At 47.9% G+C, this 22,165-nt stretch overlaps 1 protein-coding gene and 1 non-coding gene across 2 annotated transcripts; both read left to right on the forward strand.

Moving 5' to 3' along the window:
• The first annotated feature begins 17,658 nt into the window (after positions 1-17,658).
• On the forward strand, positions 17,659-19,476 carry CLDN5 (claudin 5). The gene has a single exon (XM_035099200.2). It carries the CDS (start codon positions 17,810-17,812, stop codon positions 18,473-18,475), a length of 666 nt encoding a protein of 221 aa, XP_034955091.1. The 5' UTR covers positions 17,659-17,809; the 3' UTR covers positions 18,476-19,476.
• Positions 19,477-21,380: 1,904 nt separating this feature from the next.
• TRNAA-UGC (transfer RNA alanine (anticodon UGC)) lies at positions 21,381-21,454 on the forward strand. Its single transcript has one exon. It is a non-coding gene; the product is annotated as a tRNA-Ala (tRNA).
• Positions 21,455-22,165: the final 711 nt, after the last annotated feature.

Below are 22,165 nucleotides of genomic sequence, written 5' to 3' on the forward strand. Positions count from 1 at the left end.
GGACTTGTGGCTCCCAGTTCGGTACAAAAGATGTGGTGTTTAGCATTAGCTGAAAAAACAAATCAAAAATTACATGTTGACAAAGGTTCAGAGGACCCTGAAAAATATGTGTTTGGTGGGACCTTATCTCATATACAATAAATACATATAAAAAGGTAAAAGGAAAGGGACCCCTGACCATTAGGTCCAGTCGTGACCGACTCTGGGGTTGTGCGCTCATCTCGCATTATTGGCCGAGGGAGCCGGTGTACAGCTTCTGGGTCACGTGGCCAGCATGACAAAGCCACTTCTGGCAAACCAGAGCAGCGCACAGAAACGCCGTTTACCTTCCCGCTGTAGCGGTTCCTATTTATCTACTTGCATTTTGACGTGCTTTCGAACTGCTAGGTTGGCAGAAGCTGGGACCGAGCAACGGGAGCTCACCCCGTCGCAGGGATTCGAACCGCTGACCTTCTGATCAGCAAGCCCTAGGCTCAGTGGTTTAACCCACAGCGCCACAATACTGTACTCCACAATACTGTACAGTGTGAAACTTGGCTTTCCAAATGGTCTTAAATACTATTAACTACCTGATAGTAGTAGTTGTAGTAGTAGTAGTAATTATTATTATTATTATTATTATTATTATTATTATTATTATTATTATCACTATTACCGGTATTTACTATCTGGGTGGCTTACAGCAGAATATAAAAACATAATAAAACAATAAACGTTAAGCACTGCTCTTTTGTAGTTGTATTTATATTATTCTTATTGTGTTTTATGTGTTGGATTTACTTCAATAAATATCTATTTTAAGTGCAAAAGTGAGGAACTTGAACAGCTCTTGATGCTATTACATTTCTTCATAATCACATTATCCGTTCATGGGAACCTGAAAGAAGAAGTGAAAGTAAGGGAAGAGGAATGCTGAAAAAGGGTCTGGCAGAAAAAAATAAACTCATGAAACCTTAATGCTGTCTGGGAGAAAATGAAGAAAGTTTAGGAGTCTTGGGTTTCTAAACTTCTCCCACATACATTGCTGGCCTCTGACAGTGGAGATAAAATATAGCCATTGTGGCTAGTAGCTCTTGATAGCCTTATCTTCCATTAATTTGTCTACTCATTTAAAGCCTTCCCAGTTGGCGGCCATCACTACATCATATGGGAGCAAATTCCATAGTTTAAGGACTTGGCTACATTAGTAAAGAAACGGCGATTTGAATTTTAAAGCACGATTTTCTATAGAGGTTTTTTTTCTTTTGTTATAACGATCTAATTCTGACTTATGTATAACTCCCCCCCCTTTGTCTAGACCCCTCCCCCCACTGTTATTTTGTCTGTTCTGGATATTCCAACATTCAGGCTCTTTGGATGTCGCCCAAGTTCTGGGGAGAGCATTCCACAGATGGGGAGCCACTGAAAAAAAGGCCCTTTCTCGTGTTGCCACTCTCCAGACCTCTTGAGGAGGAGGCATGCAAAGAAGGGCCTCAGAAGATCATCTCAGGGTCTGGGTAGGTTCATAAGGAAGGGGGCGTTACTTGAGGTATTGTGGTCCTGAGCCATTTATAGATCAAAACCAGTACTTTGAATTGGGCCCAGAAACTAATTGCTAGCCAGTGCAGTCAGACCAAGATTGGTGTAATATGCTCAAACAGGTGAGCAACCTGGCCACTGAATTCTGCACCAGCTGAAGTTTCCAAACTGTCTTCAGATTTCCAAACCATCTACATATACAGTGGGACCTCGACTTACAAGCTATTCGACATCCGACGTTTTCGAGTTACGAGCGGAAAAAGTGGCCGCGCACTTACAATTTTTCCGACATCCGAACGGAAAACCTGTTCGCGGCTAGATGCGGTTTCCTCGACTTACATTTTTTTCCGTTTCCAATGCATTCATATGGGAAACCGTGTCTCCTATGGGAAACTCGACTTACGAAGTTTTCAACCTACGAGTGTGCATTCGGAACGGATTGAATTCGTAAGTTGAGGTCCTACTGTAATGCATTACAGGAATCTAACCTTGAGGTTACAAGAACATAGAAAACAGTAGTTAGCAGGGCTGTCCCTAGGCCCGGGCTGGGTGGCGCAAGGCGCCAGGGCGCCTGGCCATCAGGGGCGTGGAAGGGGCGCCAAATGCTGGTGTCTGCCTCCGTGCGCCTCTGCCGTTGAGTGGCTTCAGGCAGCTCTCCGGAGGCGCGCGGATAGCGCTGGCCTGGGGCCGCCTGAACAGCTGAGAGGCGCAGCGCGGCGGCCCAGGCTCACACTCCCCGCACACCTCCGGAGGCGCGGCGAGGCAGCCTGAGGCTCGCGCTCCTCACGTGCCTCCGGAGAGCGGCCTGAAGCCGCTCAAAAACCGAGAGGCGCGGAGGACGCGGTCCCAGGCTCCCGCTCCCCACGCAAAGCTCCGGAGGGGCGCAGGGAGTGGGAGCCTGGCCCCGCCTCCTCCGCGCCTCTCAGTTTTTGAGCGGCTTCAGGCCGCTCTCCGGAGGCACACAGGGAGCGTGAGCCTGGGGCTGCCTCCTCCGCACCTCTCAGCTCCCCGCGCGCCCCTCCTGCCCACCTCACTCACAGGGGGCGCCGGAGGGATCTTGGCACCAGGGCGCCAGATATGGTTAAGATGGCCCTGGTAGTTAGGCTATCCCTGTCCAGATAGGGGCATAACTAGGCAACCAGCCGAAATTGATGGAAGGCACTCCGGGCCAATGAGACCACCTGAGCCTCAAGTGACAGCAAAGGATACACTCCCAAGCTATGAACCTGCTCTTTCAAAGGAAGTGTAACCCCATCAAGAGCAGGCAACCTTGAAGCCATCCAATCTAGGGAACCACCCACTAACAGTGCCTCAGTCTTATCTGGGTTGAGTTTCAGTTTGCTGGCTCTCATCCAGTCCATTATAGGGGCAAGACACGGGTCTAGCACTTCCACTGCCTCACCTACAGATGCAAATGAGAAGCAGAGTCGAGCATATTGCTGACAATGTTCTCCAAATCTCCAGATCACCCAGCGGTTTCATGTAGATGTTAAACAACATAGGGGATAGGACTGAGCATTTGTGGTATTATTAAAAGTCAGGAGATTTCAGCAGAAAATGATGAGATATGCACTAACTGTGAACAAAACATTGTGGCCACTCCAAATATTTTGCAGGAACAAGCAGTACTGAGAGCAGGATCATGAGCACAAATCGTGGAGAGGGGTTATTGGTTTGGGGTTTTGTTGTACAGTCATACCTCGGTTTAAGTACGCCTCGGTTTGAGTACTTTCAGTTTAAGTACTCCGCGGACCTGTCTGGAACGGATTAATCCACTTTCCATTACTTTCAATGGGAAAGTTCGCTTCAGGTTAAGTACGCTTCAGGTTAAGTACAGACTTCCAGAACCAATTACACTCATACTTCGGGTTAAGTATGCTTCAGGTTAAGTACTCCACGGACCGTCTGGAACAGATGAATCCACTTTCCATTACTTTCAATGGGAAAGTTCGCTTCAGGTTAAGTACAGACTTCTGGAACCAATTGTGTTTGTAAACCGAGGTACCACTGTAGTTGTTATAATGTATTTTGTGCTTTTATATTGCACTTTTATGTTGTGAACCACCCTGAAATCTGCGGATGAAGGGCAGTGTCCTCCCCCCCCCCCCAATATTTCAAAGTTTTTTATTGTTTTTTTTATTATTTTCCATAGTTTCAATATCTACATACATATTCTACATATTTTCCTCCATTTATTCCCTTTAGACTTCCTACCCCACCCCACCCTGGCTTCCTATTTTTCCTTTTTATGCTGCATATCCTCAAACAACAAATTATCACCTGTTATCATTCTATTCATTATTCCGGTTCGTAATTACTTTGACTTATATATCAATTCTTACTTGTAGACTTATTTGGTTATTGTACCTCTTTAGGGTAGTATACAAATTCAATAAATACTACTACTATACTACTCATAATGGAGCCACAATCAAAAAGACATCTGGAGGGGCTTTTAAGCATGTGGCATACCCATTTGTGCTGAGAAGATAACGAGAACGCTGGCTTACTTTATAATTGCCCTAAAGATTAAAAACTAATGTATGTGATGCAGTGAAGACAAGGGAAATGCTGGCTTGCTTTATAGTGATCCTAAAAATTACAGACCCAGGGTGAATGGGGAACTATAAATAAGTCAGAAATTAGATCATTACAACAAAAGAAAAAAAACCCTATGTAAAATCGCGTAGAAATGTTTTCTGCTCTATAGTGCCATCTGGTGTTGCATGTTTATAATGCATTCAAACTGCTGTGTTTTTTTTACTAATGTAGCTGAATGGATGTGAAACACTTTGAACTCTTAAAACAGATATGGGAGGACTGTGTTGTTCTTGTTGTTGTTTATTGAGTTTATATACCACACTATACCCGAAGGTCTCAGGGTGGTTCACAGAAAAGATCACAACATATATAATCAAAATAAAAACAACAACCCAATAACACCCTCCCTCCAGAAAAGATCCACATTTTAAAAGGGTATAGGATGTCAAACAGATAAACCAAAGGCCTGGTTAAAAAGGAACGTTTTTGCCTGGTGCCTAAAGGTATGTAATGAAGGTGCCAGGAGAACTTCCCTGGGGAGAGTATTCCACAGGCAGGGAGCCACTGCAGAGAAGGCCCTGTTCTCGTGTTGCCACCCTCCACACCTCTTGAGGAGAAGGCACAAAGGAAATCTCAGACTGTAACCCTCCAGGCAGCAGGAGAAACATCATTGAATCCTTCATGCATGTTGCTTTTCTTCAGATCCCTATGTTCTCCTCCATCTCTTTCCTTCAGCCTTCCTGGCTGTGGTACCCTGGCACCACATTTTCCTTGCGCTGTTCTCTGAAGTTTCATTCCCAGCCAACTTGACGCGCCCAACCTACATTCTGCCGCTGGAAGCTTTGTTCTCCAAGCTGCGGGAACACCGGTGACATCACACTCTTGTGCCTGTCGGAGACCTTCCTGCTGCAAGCCCAGCGCAGAACATCCCTCCCTAGTCCCGAAAATATCAAGCTCAGGTGGCGAGTGCCAGCTGGACTGGAGCCAAAAACAGATGTGACGGGAAACAAAGAGGACAGGATCAGAATGCATGGGGGAATCCCAGGTTGGTAGAAGTAGTGTTTAACAATCCTGCACACCCCCCTATATATATATATATTAGAACGGAGCGTTCTTAGTGTTGTCACAGAACTTTTACTGTCATTGGAAAAGAAGAGGAGGAAAGGCCTGGCTGACCAGCTGAAATCCTGAAGAGATGGGCTCCAGCATATTGTTGTAGGTCCCACTTATAGGTGATTTTAAGAAATCTGGGTTTGGAAAGTGGCTGCAGACATTTAAAGCAACTTGAAAGCACATTTACGACACACACACACACACACACACACACACACACACACACACACCCGGCAAAAGAATTCCCATGCATTGCAGTTTGCCCCGTGCAGAGCTATAATTCCCAGCACCCATAGCAAACTACAGTTCCCAGTATTATTGAGTATTATTGAATACATATTGCTTTATATTAGGCATGTCCAACAGGTAGATCGTGATCACTGGACGTCTGCGGTAGATCCCTAGTAGATCATTGGCTCCCCCCCCCAAGAAGCTGAACAACTGTGGCTCCCCTAAAAAAAGCTCAACGTTTTACCTCCTCCCTGAAAAAAACCTCAACAACTTTGACCTGAACTCCCCAAAAATGGGCCTTCCTCCTTCCTAAAAAAAAGCAGGCCCGGCTCTAGGGGTAGTCTCAGTGGCACGGGGCGCCGAGCCGGCAGGGGGGCACTGCGCAGCAAAGCCACGCTGTGCCTGCCCACCAGGGCGGGGGCGCCAGAGCGATCTCCGCGCCAGGGTGCCAGGGCACCCAACCTGCTTGATTTTGACCGGAACCCAAAAAAAGGGGGTAGATCACTGCCAGTTTTTAACTCTGTTAGTAGATCGCGGTCCCTTGGGAGTTGGCCACCCCTGCTTATATGTATGTTTTATACACAGCCAGTGTGGGTTTCACCATGCTTGTTGGTGCAATGTACATACATACATACATACAGAAAGGAGAAGTCCGGGAGGCCAAGATCCAAGTTTGGGGCAAGTACTCTTTGGTGAGAGAACCCCAGCAGAGATTTAAAATCACAAAATATGCAGCAAAGCGAAGCATGGAATTATAGACTCTTAGGACTTTGAAATATGGCTTCCCAAGTGTGTTCCAAAATTTGCCTCTTTCTCCAGCACAGGGGGAAAAAACCATACATCAGCTAAGTTACATTTTGGTTTACTTACAAACTCTTCCATAGTCTGGTCCATGTGCTTTTCCACACATCAGTCAGAAAAGTTGCACAGGCAGTAAAACATGGCTAAGTTTCAATGTGGGGAAAATTCCTAGGTTATTGGTACAGGAACTCAAAAGAGGTTTTGTGAAGGCCAAGTTGCTGAGGTAGAACAACTACCTCAAAACCTCCTCACACGCTGAATTCACATGGTAGACTGGGAAGGGAACAAAGACTTGATGACCTATTTCCTTCCAAAGTAAGGGAAGTTACATACGGTAACTAGAAGCCTGGCAGGAAAAGATTACACGTCACCCCAATCTCGACAGCAGGGTTTCTGTTTTGGCTTCTGTTTTGGAGCCAAGACTGTTGCGCCTATGGAAGAAGCAAGAGACCCTCTTGGATTGTAATGCTGGGAACCTCTCCAGTCTCCATCGTAGGCTAAGGTTGTGTATGTGTGTAAATAAACCATATATCATAAGGACACCACAGTCTCTGCAGTGCCTCCTTTCCAAAGGGGGGGGAGGCAAGCCTACATCTCTGACTAGCTGCTAAAATGTTTCCTCTTGGAATGAGTTTCTGTCTGCCCAGAGCATCAGGCCACTTTCCTCTTTGTGTGGCTAATGATCACTAGACCAGGCCATGAGACACTTTCACCACAAGCAAGTCAGGGGTTCGGACCAAAACAAGGAACCCGAAGCATTTGCAATAGAGGCAATTCAGTGACATGATCTCCAGCTGTCTTTTTTTGAAGACAGCCAGTGACGTTTTGTCTAGTTGTTTCTTTCCATTTCTTACCCCATCCTTTACCATAGGATTCCAAAAAAAAGTTACAATGAGAAGATCTACAATTGTAATGCAAATTAAACAGATACAGCCATAAAACAAAATTGTAGAAACAGGGGGGGGGGGACTATTCCATGTGTAAAAAAGCAACACAAAGACTTTTTTAAAAAAGCTAGATAAACATAATTTAAAATAGGTCCAGTGTTTTTTGGGTAAAGATCTCCACTTGGTCTTCAGTATAAATATAACAAAATTCTTTCCCCCCCTTTTAAAAGTTTTTATTTATATTTTTCAAGTTTATACATTTCATTAATTTTACAATCAATTTAACATTTCAAAGTTTGACTTCCTTCCCCGTCTTTCTGCGGTTCCTTAAATTTATTTTTTAATATCTTCTGCATATCCAAATTCATTTAATTATCTACTTTAAATATATACTCTTGTGAAACTGCAGGTTCTTACAATAATCCTGCTACTGTTTTTATCTGTTTGCAATTTATGTGTAAATATTCAATAAGCCATTTCTGTTCTTTTATATATATATATATAAAAAAGTTTGTTACAGTATCTTGATTTCTTATGCTTCCGGTAAGTTTCGCCATTTCTGCATAGTCCATAAATTTTTGTATCCATTCTTCCTTTGCTGGGACTTCTTTTTCTTTCCATTTTGGGGCAAGTAACACTCTTGGCGCTGTCGTCGCATACATGAATAAGTTTCTATACAATTTAGGTAGTTGCCAAAACAACTTTGTGTCCAGATTTTCACTTTTTGAAATATGGCAAGCCTACTGCATACACACTAACCTGCTTGTAGCACAAAAATGTAGCTTTTCTCCAACTGGAATTTTTCCTGTTCATCTTCAACATGCTGCTTTTAATCTAGATTGATCCAAATCCTGCCATCCAGAAGGTTGGGTGTGGTTATTTGAGATGCATTTGAAAACCTTCCCCTGGAGGAGGTGATCCACACCTTTTCTTCCCTGCACATGGCCCAGGTCATAGGTAGGCAAACTAAGGTACGCGGGTCAGATCAGGCCTAATTGCCTTCTGGATCCGGCCTGCAGACGTTCTGGGAATCACCGCGTGGATCTCCAGCGCACATGTTCTTTCCCTCTCCCTCCCTGCCAGGAGTATGGGCAGGAGTCAGGCTCTGGGGCCTGTAGTGCTTTGCAGGACTGGGGCCTGCCTCAGCTTGTGCTGGAGAAGCAAGGAGTGGCCACACAGGTGAAGACCTCAGCTTGTGCTGGAGAGGCAAGGAGTGGTCACTCAGGTGAGGCCACTTTATACCTCACTGCACCTGGTGGCAGGAGCTGGGAGGGATAAAAGCTCAGCATTTCCCTTCAGCTCTTTGCCACAGCAACGCTATCCCTGCCTGGTTGCCTCTGGCCTCTTGCTCCTTGGACCCTTGCCTTGCCGACGCCTTGAGCCTCGACCCTTGGACCTTTGCTTTGCTGACGCCTTGCTCCTCAACCCTGGAACCTTCGCCTTGCCGACGCCTTGCTCCTTGACTCCCAGACCTTCGCCTCTGCCTTGCTTCTTGACCCTGCGACTGCCTGCTGCTGGACCCTCAGCCCTGCACCTGCTCCTGCTTCTAAACCACCATCTTGTCTCTGGCCCTGACGTCCTCAGCCAGGGCTTCAACCGCCCGCCGACCGGACCGTGACACTCAGCTCACATGGCGGTGGCGGCAGTGCCTCCTCCCTCCCTCCTCCTCATGGGCATACCCAGGATCAAAACTAGGGGGGGAGAGCCATGGTCGTTTAGGGGCGGGGCCAAGGCACAGGAGGGGAGGGGCCACAAAGTGGGTGGTAATGTGGGCGGGGCTACAAGGCCAGTGGGCCTGACGACACCGCGATCCTCCCAAAGAAGTGCAAACAGACCAGAACTGCAGCCTCCAAACACCCCACCACTCTCCCCCCCTGCTTAGTGTACCGGCAGGTTCCTCTGACCAGCGCTTGTGCTGCTCCCAGGGCTGGATCGCTGCCCCATAGCCAGCGGCCGGTGCCTCTTCCCCGGGAGCCACCTGGATGGCTGTGCCAGGTCTCATTCCTTCGGCTGCTCATTCCAAATGCGGGCATCGAGGGTCCACTGCGTGGGGAAGGGAGAGAGGGAGGGAGGAGTGATGGGGAGAGGAAGCCACAAGAAGCCTCCCTCGGCGGGAAAGAAATCCAAGGGGGAGCCTCCCTCCCTCGGCTCTGGTGCTCATGCAAATACCTCCCAAGACTCCAGCCAATCGCCTCTCAGGATGCTCAATTAATCATTGGCTGGCGGCTGCAGAGAGAAGGGCGCCTGACCGAGCGCTCCGCTTCGCCTCCTGCCATTCAAGGGGCGCGAGCGACTGCGCTTGCCCGGCCCGGCTCCTGGAGTCGCGGCGAGCGTCGCTTCCAAGCGCAGCCTCTGCTCGCCACACCGCACTCCGCAGCCTTGCTAGGAGGAGTTCGTTTCCAAGGCAGGCTCACACTTGCTCCAGAGCCGTCTCTGTTTCCCCCTTCGAGGGAAATGGACAGCGGAGTCTCTGGCTGAGCGCGGGGCAGACGTTTGAGCGAGAGGGGGTGGCGGGGCGGGCGAGGCAAGGCACGGCCACAGTCACGATGGCTCCAAGGCGTTGCTGCAGGGGCTGAGCAGGGCCAGCGGGCCCGATGACACCACGGTGGCGGCTGCAGCGGCCGCCTTATGCTTCCTGAAGAGCCGCGTGATCTTCACTATAATATATTGCTTCTAGGGGGGCAGCTGCCCCCCCGCCCCATGCTGGGAACGCCCATGCTGGGTACGCCCATGCTCCTCCTGGCTTCTCCCCGCCCTGCCTAGAGGAGGAAGGGAGCTGGGCTTTGTTGTTGCCAGCAGCAGCAGAGCTCGAGCGGCCACCATTTTAAGCAGCCCCTCTCCGGAGCCTTTTCGCGTGCCGCTCAACGTGGTGCCACCAGCCCCTGCTGCTCGCAAGACACAGGTAAGCAGCCACCAGAGCTCGTGGTGCTCTTGCATCCCCCCAAAAAAAATATAGTCTGGCCCCCAACAAGGTCTGAGGGATAGTGGACCGGCCCCCTGCTGAAAAAGTTTGCTGACTCCTGGTCCAGGTGAATTAAAAAGGGAGTGGTGATTGCAGTCGTGGGGGGACACACACCCATAATGTCATTGGGCAGCTGTGGGTCCACAAAGACACCATTGCCAGGACTGCCTACATCTGTGTTCAAAGGGATGTGCTGTGGGAGCAATGCAGTCAACCTGCAGCAAATTCTCAAGAAGCGTTTGTCAGGAGTATGGGCAGGAGTCAGGCTCTGGGGGCCTGTAGTGCTTTGCAGGACTGGGGCCTGCCTCAGCTTGTGCTGGAGAAGCAAGGAGTGGCCACTCAGGTGAGGCCACTTGATACCTCACTGCACCTGGTGGCAGGAGCTGGGAGGGATAAAAGCTCAGCATTTCCCTTCAGCTCTTTGCCACAGCAACGCTATCCCTGCCTGGCTGCCTCTTGCTCCTTGGACCCTTGCCTTGCCGATGTCCTCAACCCTTGGACCTTCGCCTTGCTCCTTGACTCCCAGACCTTCACCTCTGATTCCTGTGACTGCCTGCTGCTGGACCCTCAGCCCTGCACCTGTTCCTGCTTCTACACCTCCATCTTGCCTCTGGTCCTGACGTCCCCAGCCAGGGCTTCAACCGCCCGCCGACCGGACCGTGACAGTTTTTCAGGGACACACACAAAAACACCAATGTGTCTAATTTGTGTGTGCGTTATATAGGAGGAAAGTAAGTACTCAGTCTCCACTGCTCCTGGAATAAAATGTCATGTGCACAGAGGCGAAGAAATAAACATTCCTAAAAAGGAAATGAATGGTCAAAGAGAGTGCACATGTAACCACAGCGGCATCTTTTGTGGCAATCAGGAAATGACTACTGTATTGACCTCTAGCATGACATGTCAGGACTGACAGCAAGGAAGCAGAATGTGTGGAAAGCGCATCCTATGGTTGGGTCTGTGTCCCCGTGAGTCATGCGTGGATTTAGTAATTTTTTTAATAATAATTTTTATTAGTTTTCAATTACAATATTGTCATCTGTGGATTTAAACATGGCAAAGAAATAAAAAAAAATGACTTACATGCGGGAGAAATAACTTAGGAACATGGGGGTGATAATAAAACTAAGTTAGGAACATAGGGATTTCCCTTCTACCCAGTCTGCCCATTAGGTCCACTTAGAAAACAGGGATGCGGGTGGCGCTGTGGTCTAAACCACTGAGCCTCTTGGGCTTGCCGATCGGAAGGTCGGCGGTTCGAATCCCCGCGATGGGGTGAGCTCCCGTTGTTCGGTCCAAGCTCCTGCCAACCTACCCTGTTTCCCCAAAAAATAAGACATACCCATAAAATAAGCCGTAGCAGGATTTCTAAGCATTTGCGCAATATAAGCCATACCCCATAAATAAGACATAGTGATAGGCGCAGTTGTGGAGGGCACCAAGGAAGAGGCAAGGCTGGACGCGTAATAAATAAGACATCCCCTGAAAATAAGCCAAAGCTTGTCTTCTTGAGGAAAAATTCCTGGTGGGGCGGAGGCAAGGGGCGGGCCAGAGAGCAGCATCAGCGGCGGCCACTGATGCCCCTCGCCGCTCCGCCTGACTAGGAAGAAGCACAAAGCACAATACGGAGCGGGTTGCCGGCGGTGGTGCTCCAGCGCCCGGATCCGAGGAGCCTGATGCTAGAGCGGCGGCAGCGGCAACCCACTCCGTAGCTCGCTGGCGCCTCTCGCCGCTCCGCCTGAGCAGGAAGAAGCACAAAGCGAGCTAAGGAGCGGGTTGCCGCCACCGCCGCTCAATCCTTGCCTCCACCCCACCAGGAAGAAGCGAGGGGCGAAGCCAGCAACATCAAGGCCTCCGCGATGGCGGTTGCGCCGCCGCCACAGTAGTGGCAGTCGTCAGTGGAGGGGGCGCTGCGCTGCCCCCCGCAGAGTGGAGCCCGGGGCGACCCGCCCCCCTATTGCGACACCCCTGGCTCTACCATCTGAGCTACCAGGCTTTGCTGAGTTAATTAATACCTGTGGAGCAGGGATGGACAAGCTGGTGATCTCGACATGTTTCTGGGGTCACTTCCCTGTTCCCACCAAAGAAACCATTGTGGTTACATGTACAGACTCTTTGAGTATTTCCTTTTTTAGGAATGGCAAACCAAGCACATTGCAATGTTATGCTGGGAAATTCAGGAGCACATTACTTCTGGTCAAAGTATTAATTGGGTCACTTTTCCCCATGCTTGCTTGCTTGCTTATTTATTGGTTTATTGCTTTGTTTTATTGAGATAATTACCGGTATTCTAAAAGTAAATGAAAACAATAGAAAAAAGAAAAAGAGGCTACATTAATTAAAAAATAAAAGCAGAGAAAACAGCAATCACAAAATAACCAACAAATATAATTAAGATTACAAAACCATATACAGCGTATATGTTGATGGAGAAACTAATTGTTTCCCTCAAGCCAGGATAAATCAAGGTTCCTGACTTCTATTGACATGTAAATGTGGCCAATTCCTATTTTGCCTGAGTTTGCTGTTTTCCTCTTCCCTCATTGTCCTTTTACCTTGTGTGTCATGCCTTTTAGGTTGTAAGCCCAATGGCAGGGACTGTCTTGTTTTAACATTACATTACAAGTAAGCCACTGTGAAATTCTTTTTGTCTGAAGAGTGGGGTACAAATAATATAAATAAATAGGCGTATTGTTGTGTTGTTGGTTGTTTCAAATGAAGTTAATATGGAGGGTAGAGTTACTCTGCCGAGATCATTTCATACCGAGAAGGGGTGGATCATACTGCTTAAGGATAATGCAAACTTCCTTGCCATCTTAGAAAAATGGGGTCCACGGAAATTAATTGGCTTTATTATTCTCTTCCCAGAGAGCAAACCAACGGCCACAATTACATCGCCTCGTTTCAGGAAGCCTCCGGCAGCAATTGGACACCAGCCTCTGCCTTGAGACTCACTAGAGAGTCAGATAATGAGTGCCAAGTGTATACTGTAATTCCTCCAACACAGAGTGAAAATGCAGGTGTTTTAAGGCAGACGGGGCGTGTGTTTTGATGTCATAACGGGGGTGGGGATACTTCTACAGTAATTTAATTACGCATAGGAAAGTCGCATAGGGAAGGGTGGAACGTTTGTCGTACAGCCCCATGGATCAGAGGGCTGGCTGAACGTCAGATGGAGACATCCTTGGGCAACTGCCAGGGCCCCAATTCCTGGGAGGGTCTGTTGCTGAAAATGCCGGATTTACGTACAGTATAAGCTAAACAAGCTATAGCTTAGGGCCCCACACTCTTGGGGGGGGGGGGCCAAGAAAATTAAAGGGGGAAAAAACCTGGATGTACATTTCCAAAATATAAGATAAAAAACAAATAAAATAAAAGCTACCTACAGCAACCGTGTTTTGTGGTGTGTAGGCTTCCTATGATTTCCATTCTTAAGGAAATCAGCCCTGAGTGCTCCCTGGAAGGACAGATCGTGAAGCTGAGGCTCCAATACTTTGGTCACCTCATGAGAAGAGAAGAATCCTTGGAAAAGACCCTGATGTTGGGAAAGATTGAGGGCACTAGGAGAAGGGGAGGACAGAGGACAAGATGGTTGGACAGTGTTCTCGAAGCTACAAACATGAGTTTGACCAAACTGCGGGAGGCAGTGCAAGACAGGAGTGCCTGGCGTGCTATGGTCCATGGGGTCACGAAGAGTCGGACACGACTAAACGACTAAACAACAACAGGCTCCTATGATGGAAGTAATGGCCCCCGCCTACTAGCCTGCTCCCTAAAATATCACTGGTTTGCTCATTTCTGCATACAGTGGAGTACCTTGGTTCGCATATATTCAGCACAAAAAGACAGCAACAATTTGTTGTTGACAAAAGACAGCTGGACATATAAAGGGCCCCATTACCTTCAGTAGCTTAGGGCCTCATCATACCTTAATCCATACCTGGTTGCTGACCCCTGTCCTGGACTCCTCCTTCTCCTCACTTTCTTTTACCATACTCCTTGCTCAGTATGATTATTTATTTCTTAAGAGCTGCCTCCAACTAAATTCCATTCAGAGTAAACCCCTTGAAAGGAATGTCTCTGTTAGCTGTGCCCCTCTGTTTCAAGGGGTCTCTTCTGAGTAGGAGACTACCCCAAAATTTATACCCCACCCTCCTTCCCAAAGGCACCCAGGGCAGCAAACACCAGGCTATGAAAACAATGCAATTAAAAATAAAATAAAAGAAACATTTGAAACATTTACAAACCATTAAACTTGAAAGACTTATCCGAAGCATTTACATACCATTTAAAAATAAGAGTGCAAAGAGAAAGAGGGTACTTTTTCACATATGGTGGTCCTGTAAAGTTGCAAAAGCCTTCTGGGAAATTATTTATAATGAATTGGGGGGGGGGATTAAATAACTTTTGTTTAAAAAGCAGAAGTTTTCCTTTTAGGTATACTTGGAGAAGAGGTGCCGAAAGATCAGGAAAAAAATCGTTTATGTAGCGCAAAATATGGTCTGAAGCGCAACATCAAAAAAACCAAGATCATGGCCACTGGTCCCATCACCTCCTGGCAAATAGAAGGGGAAGAAATGGAGGCAGTGAGAGATTTTACTTTCTTGGGCTCCTTGATCACTGCAGATGGTGACAGCAGTCATGAAATTAAAAGACGCCTGCTTCTTGGGAGAAAAGCAATGACAAACCTAGACAGCATCTTAAAAAGCAGAGACATCACCTTGCCGACAAAGGTCCGTATAGTTAAAGTTATGGTTTTCCCAGTAGTGATGTATGGAAGTGAGAGCTGGACCATAAAGAAGGCTGATCGCCGAAGAATTGATGCTTTTGAATTATGGTGCTGGAGGAGACTCTTGAGAGTCCCATGGACTGCAAGAAGATCAAACCTATCCATTATGAAGGAAATCAGCCCTGAGTGCTCCCTGGAAGGACAGATCGTGAAGCTGAGGCTCCAATACTTTGGCCACCTCATGAGAAGAGAAGAATCCTTGGAAAAGACCCTGATGTTGGGAAAGATTGAGGGCACTAGGAGAAGGGGACGTCAGAGGATGAGATGGTTGGACAGTGTTCTCGAAGCTACGAACATGAGTTTGACCAAACTGCGGGAGGCAGTGCAAGACAGGAGTGCCTGGCGTGCTATGGTCCATGGGGTCACAAAGAGTCAGACATGACTAAACGACTAAACAACACCACAACTGCCTGAATGATATATGCACAAAACTGGAAAGAGGAACCGACACCAAAAAGAGACGATTGGCAACTAAAATGGATGGAATACGCAGAGATTACGCAAAACTTACCGGAAGGTTAAGAGATCAGGATGAGAAACACTTTGTAGCAGAATGGGGAAATTTATTGAATACAGTGGTACCGCGGTTTATGAACACAATTGGTTCCAGAAGTCTGTTCATAAACTGAAGCGTTCATGAACTGAAGCGAACTTTCCCATTGAAAGTAATGGAAAGTGGATTAATCTGTTCCAGACGGTCCGCGGAGTACTTAAACTGAAGCGTTCATAAACTGAAGCGAACTTTCCCATTGAAAGTAATGGAAAGTGGATTAATCCGTTCCAGATGGGTCCGCGGAGTACTCAACCTGAAGTGTACTTAACCCGAAGCATGGGTGTAATTGGTTCCGGAAGTCTGTTCATAAACTGAAGCGTTCATAAACTGAAGCGAACTTTCCCATTGAAAATAATGGAAAGTGAATTAATCCGTTCCAGATGGGTCTGCGGCGTTCATAAACCGAAAGTTCGTAAACCGAGGTGTTCATAAACCGAGGTTCCACTGTATATGAAAACAAACTGTAAACAATTAAAAACATTAGCAAGATTGAGATAAACATGAGCAGTAAGGATGCTAAGGGAATTAAAAGGGATAAATGGGTTTAAAAGGATAAATTAAGATATGCAATAAGAATTTGATAGAAAAATAAGAAACCTCAGAAGAGGAGGGAGGGAAGTCACATAAAACATTATTGGATTTGTGTGTGATTTATATTTATTGCTGAATATAAAATGGGAAAATGGAGGAAAATATTTTTTTAAGTGACTTACTTCTCAGTAGATGTGTATAGAGAGTTGTTGTAATATCACCACTTGATTCTGCTTGATGAGTTGCTGTGGGATTAAATTGGTTTAGGGCTGAGTAACAAAACTTCACTTGGTCTGTATATTTTTCATCTTCCAAAGTGATACATCTCGAAAGATCTAAGAGTTTGTCCTAACAAGCAACAGGAGTGAGATACTTACTAAGTGCAATATTTGCCTTTCATGATCCCCCGCCTTCCTTGATAGTCAATGGGGATTAGGTGTTCTTAAAACAATTTTGCCTTCTGTTCCTCTGCTGCAGTAACTCTTAAGTACCGTCTGGCAAAAGATAAAGGTGAACAGAAGAGTAACATTTAGTTGAACAACCAATAATTAGTACTTATTTACTAACTAGGGATGGACAGATCTGTCACTTTCAGTTTCTATGCATTTCTCATTTTTCCAACCCTAAATTTTGTTCTCCACATCAGTTTTTGTTGTTTCATGGGCCTCTTGGGCTTGCCGATCAGAAGGTCGGCGGTTCGAATCCCAACCCTAAATTTTGTTCTACATACTTCCACATCAGTTTTGTTGTTGTTGTTGGTTTGTTTTGGTTTTTTGTTGTTGTTGTTATAATGCTATTGTTTGTAATCTGCTTTGAATGGAAAGCAGTCTAGAAATACAATAAGTTAAACCAAATGTTGCTCACTGGAACGACAGATCCTAAAGCTGAGGCTCCAATACTTTGGCCACCTCATGAGAAGAGAAGACTCCCTGGAAAAGACCCTGATGTTGGGAAAGATTGAGGGCACTAGGAGAAGGGGACGACAGAGGACGAGATAGTTGGACAGTGTCCTTGAAGCTACGAACATGAGTTTGACCAAACTGCAGGAGGCAGTGCAAGACAGGAGTGCCTGGTGTGCTATGGTCCATGGGGTCAAGAAGAGTCGGACACGACAAAACGACAAAACAACAACAACAAACCAAATGTTTAAAAAAGCAAGTTCTTCCCCAGAGGGAAAGATTTCTCCCCACTGGTGCAAACAGGTAATTTAGGACTCTAGTCTTTGGGAGAACAGAGGAAGCTGCCTTATACAGAGTCAGACCACTGGTGCATTTTCAACAGTGACTGGCAGGGTCTCTTCAGGGTTTCAAAAGGGAGCTTCTCTTTCTTCCTGTCTGGCGCACGTCTCACACGGGGCGCAAGCAACCTCCCTGGCACAGAGGGAACCTTCCCCCTTCTTTTTCTCATTCTTTTCTAAACTCTGGGAAGTACCTTTTCCCCATCGCACCCTTTCCCCACCGCAGTCACAAGGGGATGAGGAGCGGGCGGCGAGGGGCTTCCGTTCCCTCCCGTCCCGTCGAAGCGTGAGTCACCCGCACGCGTCTTTGTGTTGCCCTGTTTCAACCGCTGCCTCGCTGCCGCCTCATTGGCTGCGAAGGGGTCCACTGCCCTCTTCCGATTGGCTATGGCGCGCCTGGGCGGGGGAGGCCCTCCGGCGGGGGGCAGCCAGGGTCCGCCTGCCCGGGCATCTCGGCCGCCTCTATAAAGAGCCACGTCGGGGCGGCTTTTGCATGAGACTTAGGCGGCAGAGCAGGCTTGCAGGAGCTCACCGGGAGACGCAAGGAGAAGCAAAGCGGAGAGGCTGAAAGAGGCGATCCGGGCGGATAGGAGGAGAGATCCCCCCCCCCTTTGGAGAAGCGCCGCCGTCGAGGCCAGACGCCGGGATGGCGTCCACCGCGCTGCAGATGCTGGGCTTGTCGCTGTCGCTGCTGGGCTGGCTAGGGGCCATCGTGGTGGCCGGCCTGCCCATGTGGCAGGTGTCTGCCTTCATCGAGAACAACATCGTGGTGGCGCAGAGCACCTGGGAGGGTCTGTGGATGAACTGCGTGGTGCAGAGCACGGGTCAGATGCAGTGCAAAGTGCACGACTCCATCCTGGCCCTCAGCCCGGAGACGCAGGCCGGCCGGGCGCTGATGGTCATCGGGGCGCTGCTGGGGCTGGTGGCTCTGCTGGTGACGGTGGTGGGCGCGCAATGCACCAACTGCGTGCGCCCCGGCAAGGCTAAGGACCTGATCGCGGCGGTGGGCGGCGGCCTGTTCGTGGCCTGCGGCCTCCTGGTGCTCATCCCGCCCTGCTGGTACGCCAACATCGTCATCGGCAACTTCTACGACCCCACCGTGCCGTCGTCGCGCAAGCGGGAGATGGGCGCGGCGCTGTACCTCGGCTGGGCCGCCGCCGCCCTCTTGATGGTGGGCGGCTCGCTTATCTGTTGCTCCTGCGCCCGCAAGGGCGACCCCTCGGCTTTCCCGGTCAAGTACTCGGCTCCCAGGAGGCCCGCCACCAACGCCGCCACTTCCAACGGGGAGTACGACAAGAAGAACTACGTCTGAAGGCGCCCCGGGAGGGGAACTTGGACGGCGGCCGTCGGAACAGCGGCCGCTTGCGAGCGCGGCGGGGAGGAGCGGCGGCGCGTCTCTTGGCCTCGCCGTCGAGCTTCCGAGGGGCGATCGCCTTGGCAGAAGACCAGCGCTCCCTCCTCCTCCCTTTTAAACTGCTTTTGTCTCTTCTTGACATGAAAACTCTCGTTTGCGAAGAAAAGGAACCGCGCCCAGGAACTCTCCGTTGCATTTAGGACTCCTCTGGTTTGGGGTGGTTTTTTTTGGACCCCCAAATTGTACCGATTTCGTGGCGTTGCTTCTGAACTGGTGGGAACACACACAGCGCGCGCGGTCTGCTTCTTTTAAATTATATGTAAATGGGAGAATTTGCACTCTAAATCAAGCCGGGCAAAAAAGAAAAGAAAAAGAGCAGGTGTTTGGTTAGTTTTGGGAAGGCCATCCTGATTGTAAATATTCCCGGGGGTGGGGGGTGGGGTTTGCTTTGTACTGTTTCAAATGATCCAAAGGGATTTGTTGGGTATTAAACGCTGAGCAAGCATTGCTTAAGATGTAAAGCTGGTTTCAAGTGCCACACTTCATGTGGTTGGGAAGGCAGTATTAGATCGTTTTAGAATTGGTTTGTTTTTTTAAAAAAAATGGCTCCTCGAATTTGCATTTTTGGAGTATGGCTGTGATCCCAAGTGGTCTCAGTTCAGCCAGATGTGAAGTCAGTGAGATTCTGCAAAGGATGGAGTAAAGGGCTTGAGGGTCAGAGCTTCCCTGCATTCAAAGGGCAGGGCACTAATAGGGTAAGATTTCCTCCCTACACACTTGCCTTTAAAGTGTTGGGTTTTTGTTTTTTTTAAAAAACTTTTCAGTGTATGTTGTTAACTGTTAAGCTGTGTGATAAGGAGAAGAATTTCACTCTTGGATTTATTTTTTATTCATGACCGTGTCAGTATTTTTGCCTCTAAATAAAAATCCATCCCGGTTCCAAAAGACTGGTCAAGTAATCAGTTTCTCAATTCCCAATTCTTTTTCTTCTTCATTTATATTGCACTCTGAATTTACAGCCTTGCTTTTGCATACGCTTCGATCATTTCAGTGGGGTTGACACAGGAGTCAAGACTGGTACTGGATTTTACCGTTTTGTAACCTAACTTAATACTCTCTTGTTCCGAGCAGTATTTTCAAATGCAAGATCGTCAACTATTTTATATATTGTGTATATTTATATAAATATTGCAACTGCATGGGGTTGGTTTTTTGGGTCATTTTTAAGGAGGGAAACAGTATCTGCTCACGTAGCAAAAAGTTTACCAAAGTTTACCCTAAAGCTGAACTGGGTTCCTTTTGACTTTCCTGCTGCCTGGTCTGCTTCCTGTAGTTCTGTAGGAACAACCTAGATGGGGTAAAGGCACTTCCAGACTGTGGCTATTTGGGGGTGGGATCCAGTCATGCCCAGTCAGATTCAGGTCGCGCAATGATAATCAAATGGGAGGTCTCCTTGTGCAACAAACCTGCTTCCCTAGAGGATCAGGCCAATGACCCAGGTAGTCTAGCCTTCTGTCCTCATAGTGGCCAACCAGATGCCCCAATGGGAAGCCTGCAAGCTAGACATAAGCACAAAAAGCGCAGGAAACCGATAGGAAAATGCACTGGAAACTCTGGGGTGATACTTTCCCATTGACGCAAAGTCCTCTACCCTCCTTGCAAACAAATGGGGATGAATGTTCAGTAAAAGAGGTTGCCTGTCAATGTCCTAACAAGTTCAAGACATAATTTTGAGGGAAGAGTGGGCTAGCAGGAGGGAGAGACCAATGCTTTTTTCCTCTGCAACCTTTGTATGCGTTTGTGGCTGCTGCTGTCCGACTCTTTTGAAACTTCGCCCAATTTCCTTAGCCTCAAGTTGTTTTTCATTCTGGGTGCCGAGTATTTGTTTAGTTTCAAAGCCCTGCTTGGCGGTGCAAGGAGATTAGTTCAAATCCGTTAGGGGTGGGGGGCGGGTGGGCTGCAAGCTCAACGCTCCAATTTTAACAGCCGCCAACCGACCTCCGTGGGTCTGATTCTTTGGGGCATGAAACTGGCATCTCTTTTGTTGTTCGCATGCCTTTTTCTGTGTGCCGGGGCACAGTTCCTCCAGGAAAAGGTGGGTTTTCTTTCGTGTGATTCAAATGCCAGAAGGGGAAACTACTGTTAAAACTCCAGGTTTGAATGCATGTTACAAGAAAACAAGTTGTATAGAATGGAGCAAAGGTTTTCGCTGAGTAAAATTGCTACAGCTCGCTGCGGCAACAGCTACAAACCTATCCAAGCAGGGCATGACTTCAGGACAGTATAGATGTCTTATCCCTTAATACAGTCTTTGCCAACCTGGTACAGTCATACCTTGGTTGCCGAACGTCTTGGAGCTCATACGTTTCGGCTCTGGAACAATCAAAAACTGGAAGTGAGTGTTCTGGTTTTCGAACTATTTCCCGAAGCCGAACATCCGGCGCAGCTTCCTCGGCTTCTGGTTGTCTACAGAACACTCCTGCAGCCAATCGGAAGCTGTGTCTTGGTTTTGAAACGGTTCCGGGAGTCAAACGGACTCCTGGAACGCATTCTGTTCGAGAACCAAGGTAGGACTGTACCCTCCAGCTGTTTTGGACGACAACTCCCATCAGGCTGTGTTGGGTGGGGTCGATGAGCATTGTAGCCGCGCAAAAGACAGATGGAACCAAAGGTTGCCTTAGGCTGAAAAGGATGGTGCCAGAAGTAGAAAAGATATAGAAAAGAGCGACCAGTATGACCAAAGTGTTGGAGCACCTGTGCGATAAAGAAAGACTCAAGCATTTGGGGTTTTTCAGTTTAGAGGAGAGACCACTGGTGGAGATGATAGGATTTTAGGCATGCAGAAAAGTGGGGGAACGGGGTGGGACGACTGTAGCTCAGTGGTAGGGCATCTGCCTTGCATGCAGAAGGCCCCAGGTTCAATCCTTGGCATCTCCAGGGATTGAACTCCTACAATTCTGATCCTATGAAAAGTCTGTCCGAAACCCTGGAGAGCCATTGCCAGTCAACGTAGACAATACCAGACCGGATGGACCAAGGGCCTGACTCTGTACAAGGCAGCTGGCTGTGTTTCTAAGTGGCTAGAAAGGCATCTTTCTCTCCCTTAATTGTCAAAGTTTGGGTCATCCAGCGAAATGGAAAAGCAGTAAATTTGAGGCACTGGCTTCTTACGAGTTACTAGATTCGGATCCTCCTCCATCACCTGCTATAGGCTCAGACATCACTGTCAGTTTCCAGGACAGTCTTCCAGAGTGGCATCATTTTTCATGGTGTAGGGACAATGAAAGTTGTTCTTGTTGGTTACACACACAGGTGTTTACTGAGATTCTGAGCCAAGTCATACAATAATTTGTCACTCTTTTTAACACCCATATAAAAAAATGTTTTAGCATACATCAGGCACGTCCAACAGGTAGATTGTGATCTACAGGTAAATCACTGGATGTCTGTTGTAGATCACTGGTAGATCACTGGCTCCCCCCAAAGAAGCTGAACAACTTTGGCTCCCCTAAAAAAAGCTCAACATCTTTGCCCTGCACCACCCCCCCAAAAGAGGGTAGATCACTGCCAGTTTTTAACTCTGTGAGTAGATCACAGTCTCTTGGGAGTTGGCCACCCCTGGCATACATTGTTGGCAACCCAGTCCAG

The sequence above is a fragment of the Zootoca vivipara genome, chromosome 17 (assembly GCF_963506605.1).
Source record: "Zootoca vivipara chromosome 17, rZooViv1.1, whole genome shotgun sequence".
Classification (NCBI taxonomy): Eukaryota; Metazoa; Chordata; class Lepidosauria; order Squamata; family Lacertidae; genus Zootoca; species Zootoca vivipara.